Source organism: Portunus trituberculatus, chromosome 10 (genome assembly GCF_017591435.1).
Source record: "Portunus trituberculatus isolate SZX2019 chromosome 10, ASM1759143v1, whole genome shotgun sequence".
NCBI classification, from domain to species: domain Eukaryota; kingdom Metazoa; phylum Arthropoda; class Malacostraca; order Decapoda; family Portunidae; genus Portunus; species Portunus trituberculatus.
In genome coordinates this window covers 4,424,083-4,429,082 of record NC_059264.1, presented here as the reverse complement: position 1 = coordinate 4,429,082, position 5,000 = coordinate 4,424,083, and the positions used below count along the sequence as shown (strand labels likewise).

General features: G+C 43.1%; 1 protein-coding gene across 1 annotated transcript in view; it reads left to right on the top strand.

Annotated features, from left to right (window-relative positions):
* The window catches only part of LOC123501987 (tryptophan 5-hydroxylase 1-like), a 26,292-nt gene that overhangs the window by 19,272 nt on the left and 2,020 nt on the right, over positions 1-5,000 (top strand). Inside the window, exons 6-13 of the mRNA XM_045251125.1 lie at positions 372-439; positions 648-698; positions 1,282-1,380; positions 2,049-2,095; positions 2,314-2,449; positions 3,429-3,555; positions 3,776-3,814; positions 4,115-4,305. Coding sequence (XP_045107060.1) covers positions 372-439; positions 648-698; positions 1,282-1,380; positions 2,049-2,095; positions 2,314-2,449; positions 3,429-3,555; positions 3,776-3,814; positions 4,115-4,305 — 758 coding nt within the window. The remainder of the gene's footprint in view (positions 1-371; positions 440-647; positions 699-1,281; positions 1,381-2,048; positions 2,096-2,313; positions 2,450-3,428; positions 3,556-3,775; positions 3,815-4,114; positions 4,306-5,000) is intronic.

Here is a 5,000-nt window from a genome sequence, read left to right as displayed (position 1 = left end):
CTCTCTCTCTCTCTCTCTCTCTCTCTCTCTCTTTTCTCTATTATTATTTGTATTGCATTTATTTTTATTAATAAGTGTGTATATTGATGAATTATTTGATTTTGTGTGAGGAAACTGGTAATGTTGAACAGAAAATACATACATACATACAGACAGACAGACAGACAGACAGACAGACAGACAGACAGACAGACAGACAGACAGACAGACATAAGCACACTAATGACCAAATAAAGAAATTCTATGTAGATGTGAACACTAAACTCTCTCTCTCTCTCTCTCTCTCTCTCTCTCTCTCTCTCTCTCTCTCTCTCTCTCTCTCTCTCTCTCTCTCTCTCTCTCTCTCTCTCTCTCTCTCTCTCTCTCTCCAGGGCTTCAAAGATCCAGTGTACAGAAAAAGAAGACAAGTTTTTTACGACTTGGCAATGAAATACAAATAGTAAGTAGTAGTAGTAGTAGTAGTAGTAGTAGTAGTAGTAGTAGTAGTAGTAGTAGTAGTAGTAGTAGTAGTTGTTGTTGTTGTTGTTGTTGTTGTTGTTGTTATTGTGTGGTGAATAACGTCATATGAATATAAATAACTAAATACTAAATCTCTCTCTCTCTCTCTCTCTCTCTCTCTCTCTCTCTCTCTCTCTCTCTCCCCCCAGTGGAGAGGAGATCCCGCGGGTGGAGTACACGAAGGAGGAGGTGAAAACGTGGTGAGTGAATTTGTGTGGATTGTTCTGTGTGGATCAAGTGGATTAGTGATTTTTTCTTTATATTTTGTTGATTTATTTTTGTTTTGTTTTTTTCATTTTTTTTAGTCTGTTTTGTTTTGTTCTCCTTTCATGTGGTGTTTGTTGTTTGTTTTGTTGTTTTGTGTTCTTTTTTTTTCCTTTTTTTCTTGTTTTTTTTTCCTTTTGCTTTCTTGTTTTGTTCTTTCGTTTCATCTTTTCTTTCCTTTTTTTTCTATTTTTTTCTTATTTTCCTTTCCTTTCTTTTTTTCTTCGTTTTTTTTCCTTTCTTCCTTCCATTCTAGTTATCTTATTGTCTTCTTTCTCATTTCACAACAACAACTACAACTACCACTACTACTACCACTACTACTACTACTACTAATAATAATAATAATAATAATAATAATAACAACAACAATACACCCACCACTACCACTACAACCACCACCATCACCACCACAACACCCACCATCACTACAACTGCTATTACTCTTATAACTACTACTACTAATACTCTCTCTCCCCTCCACCACCACCACCACCACCACCACCATCACCACCACAGGGGCACAATTTTCCGTGAGCTGTTCCGCATGTACCCAAAACACGCTTGCCAGGAGTACAACAACAACTGGCCTGACCTTGTGAAGTACTGCGGATACAGGTAAGGTCATAATAAGGTCAAGGTAAGGTCAGGGATAGTTAAGGTCATAGGGTCGTGGTTAATGGTATGAGTGATTCAGATTTAAGGTCAGGGAAAGCGAAGGGTAGGTTAGGTTGAGTTGGGTTGGGTTGGGTTAGGTTAGGTTAGGTTAGGTAAGGTAAGGTAAGGTCAGGTTAGGTTAGGTGAGGTGAGGTTAGGTTAGGTGAGGTGAGGTTAGGTGAGGTTAGGTTAGGTAAGGTTAGGTGAGGTTAGGTGAGGTTACGAGTGATTGTGGTTTGTGTGGTAATTAAGACTGCTATTAGTTGATTTGAAGTACAGGTGTGGCTAATATAAGAAAAGTAATTTATAAATGAGTTTAGTTAACGTGTCAAACTTAATTTAGTACAGATAAACGAAAATAAAAAAGATAAATTAACATACAGTGCATTAATATTTACCTACAATTTACCCAGTTAAGTGAGATTTAATTTACGTGACAAAAAAATAATTAAGTACAGGTAAATGAAGATAAAAAAAAAGATAAATTAACATACAGATGCATTAATACTTAGGTACCTGAAATTACCCAAGTTAACGTTTGACTTACGTGACAAAAGATACTTACAGGTGAATGAAGATGAGGTAAAAATTAACATACAACTGCATTTAAATTTTCCTTCCCCACGCAGAGAGGACAACATTCCCCAGCTGGCAGACATTGACAAGTACCTGAGGCGTGAGTAAACAAGGAAAATTTGATACAAGGTGTGGGTGAATGAGAGGTGAATGTGTGTGTTTATTCAGTGACTGGCAATTGTAGAGGTGAGGGGTAATAGTGCTCTCTCTCTCTCTCTCTCTCTCTCTCTCTCTCTCTCTCTCTCTCTCTCTCTCTCTCTCTCTCTCTCCATCTCTCCATTTACCATCTCACACCTCTCCCTTTCTCTCCCCCCAAAGGTACCACAGGGTTTATGCTTCGCCCCGTCGCTGGTTACCTCTCCCCCCGTGACTTCCTGGCGGGGCTTGCTTTTCGAGTCTTTCACTGCACTCAATACATCCGCCACTCCTCCGATCCTTTCTACACACCCGAGCCGTGAGTTGCACCCTAGCCACTTGTCACGTATCTGTTTTCTGTCTAGCCACTTGTCACGTATTTGTTGTTGATGTGTTGTGCCAGTGCTGTTATGCTTCATCTCACTCCATTGGTATCTCAGACTAACGTAGTGTGTATGTGAGGTGTCTGTAGTGTAGCCTTGTGGGAATGAAGTCTTGTAAGGGGAGAAATCTTTTAGCCTCTTTGTTGTTTGTTGTGAATACGTGACGCAGATCTTGGTGCGTTTGGTATAGTGTTGTGGTGTGTGTTGTCGTTGTTTTCGTGGTGTTTGTTGGTGTTTAGTGTGTTCTGGTGTGTTCTGGTTCTTAATTCTCTTTTTTTTATGGTGTTTGTTGTTAGTTGTTGTTATTGTGGTGCGTTTGTTTCTTGTTATTTGTCTTGTTGTGTTTTGTGTGTATGTGTGTAATTCACTGTTTGATCTTGTGCAGTCTCTGACGAGACAGCCAGACGTTACCCTACGGAACGAGCTCAGAGCTCATTATTTCCGATCTTCGGATAGGCCTGAGACCAGGCACACACCACACACCGGGACAACAAGGTCACAACTCCTCGATTTACATCCCGTACCTACTCACTGCTAGGTGAACACCACCTACACGTGAAAGGAGACACACCCAAATATCTCCACCCGGCCGGGGAATCGAACCCCGGTCATCTGGCTTGTGAAGCCAGCGCTCTAACCACTAAGCTACCGGGCCGTGTGTGTGTGTGTGTGTGTGTGTGTGTGTATTAATCATTATCTGTTACTTGTTTTGTGTGTGTATGTGTGTTTATTCATTTGTTTTTTTTTAATTTGTTTGCTTTTATTTAGCTTTCTGTCTTCTAAATAAATTCCTTATTCCAAAATGCGTCCTTGTGTGTGTGCGTGTGTGTGTGCGTGCGTGAGAGAGAGAGAGAGAGAGAGAGAGAGAGAGAGAGAGAGAGAGAGAGAGGATAATAAGAAAAAGTGCCCTTCCAGAGACTGTTGCCACGAGCTGCTGGGACACATGCCCATGCTCGCCTGTCCCTCCTTCGCCCAGTTTTCCCAGGAGATCGGCCTCGCTTCCCTGGGCTCCAACGAGGAGGACCTTATGAAGATTGCCACGGTGAGAGAGAGAGAGAGAGAGAGAGAGAGAGAGAGAGGAGGAGGGGAAGTTGATTTGATGTACATTGTTGGTGTATAGTTTTGTGCTGTGTGTATTTCATTTTGTTTCCGTTGGCTAATCTTCTTTTGTTTCTTCTCCTCCTTGTCTACTTCTTTTTTCTTCCTCCTTTTCCTCCTCCTCCTCCTCCTCCTCCTCCTCCTCCTCCTCCTCCTCCTCATAGCTGTACTTCTTCACCGTGGAGTTTGGAATGTGCAAAGAGGTAAGTAAGAATGTTAATCTAACCTAACCTAACCTAACCTGATCTGGCCTTATCTAACCTAACCTAAACTAACCTAACCTAACCTAATTTTAGACCAACCAACCTAACCTAACCTAACCTAACCTAACCTAATCTAACCTAACCTAACCTAACATACATTAATTTCGCATAACAACATAATCATTTCTCAACAACAACAACAACAACAAAAGCATAAAAAAAATGTTAAATGCAATGAAAAAACTCACTGTCTTCATCATTCACGCCCTTCTTCATCGCCTCCTTCACCCCCTCCTACAGAAAGGCAATCTGAAGGTGTACGGTGCTGGGCTGCTGTCGAGTATCGGTGAGCTGAGCCATGCCGTGTCGCCCTCAGCCAAGACAGAACCCTTTGATCCTGACACGGTGTCCAAAGTGCCCTGCCTCGTCACCACATTCCAGGAGCAATACTTCTACACGGACACCTTTGAGGAGGCCAAGGAGAAGCTCAGGTGAGGAAGAGGAGGGACAGGTGACAGAGGGAGAGGAGGAGGAGGAGGAGGAAGAGAAGGAGGAGGCAGGGAGAGGAGGAGGAGAAGGAGGAGGTGGGATAGGTAACAGAGGGAGAGGAGGAAGGATAGGTGAAAGAGGGAAAGGAGGAGGAGGAGGAAGAGAAGGAGGGGGCAGGGTGGAGAGGAGAATGTGGTGGGATAGGTGACAGAGGGAGAGAAGGAGGAGGAGAAGGAGAAAGGGAGACGAGGAAGAGGAGGAAGATGAGGAGGAGGAGGAGGAGGAGGAGACGAGGAAGATGAGGAGGAGGAGGAGGAGGAGGAGAGACAGGTGAGGGAGAGAAGAGGGTAAGGAAGGAAGAGAAAGATGAGGATGGGAAGAGGAGGGAAGGAAGGAAAAATATAGAATAGAGGACGAGGGAGAGAAAGAGGAAGGAAGGAGAGGAGGAGAGGAGAGGGAAGGAAAGGAGGGAGGAATAAATTAAGGGAAGAGAAAGAGAAAATTGAAGAGGAGATAAAAGGAAATGTGAAGAGAGGAAGGGAGAGAAAAGGAGAGAGGAGGGAAAATGGGAAGGGAGGAGAAGGTGAGGAGAGAGAAGAGGAATGTGAAGGTAGGAGAGAGGAGGAAGTAGAGGAAGGTAAAGGAAGAAGAGGAAGGTGAGAGAGAGAGAGAGAGAGAGAGAGAGAGAGAGAGAGAG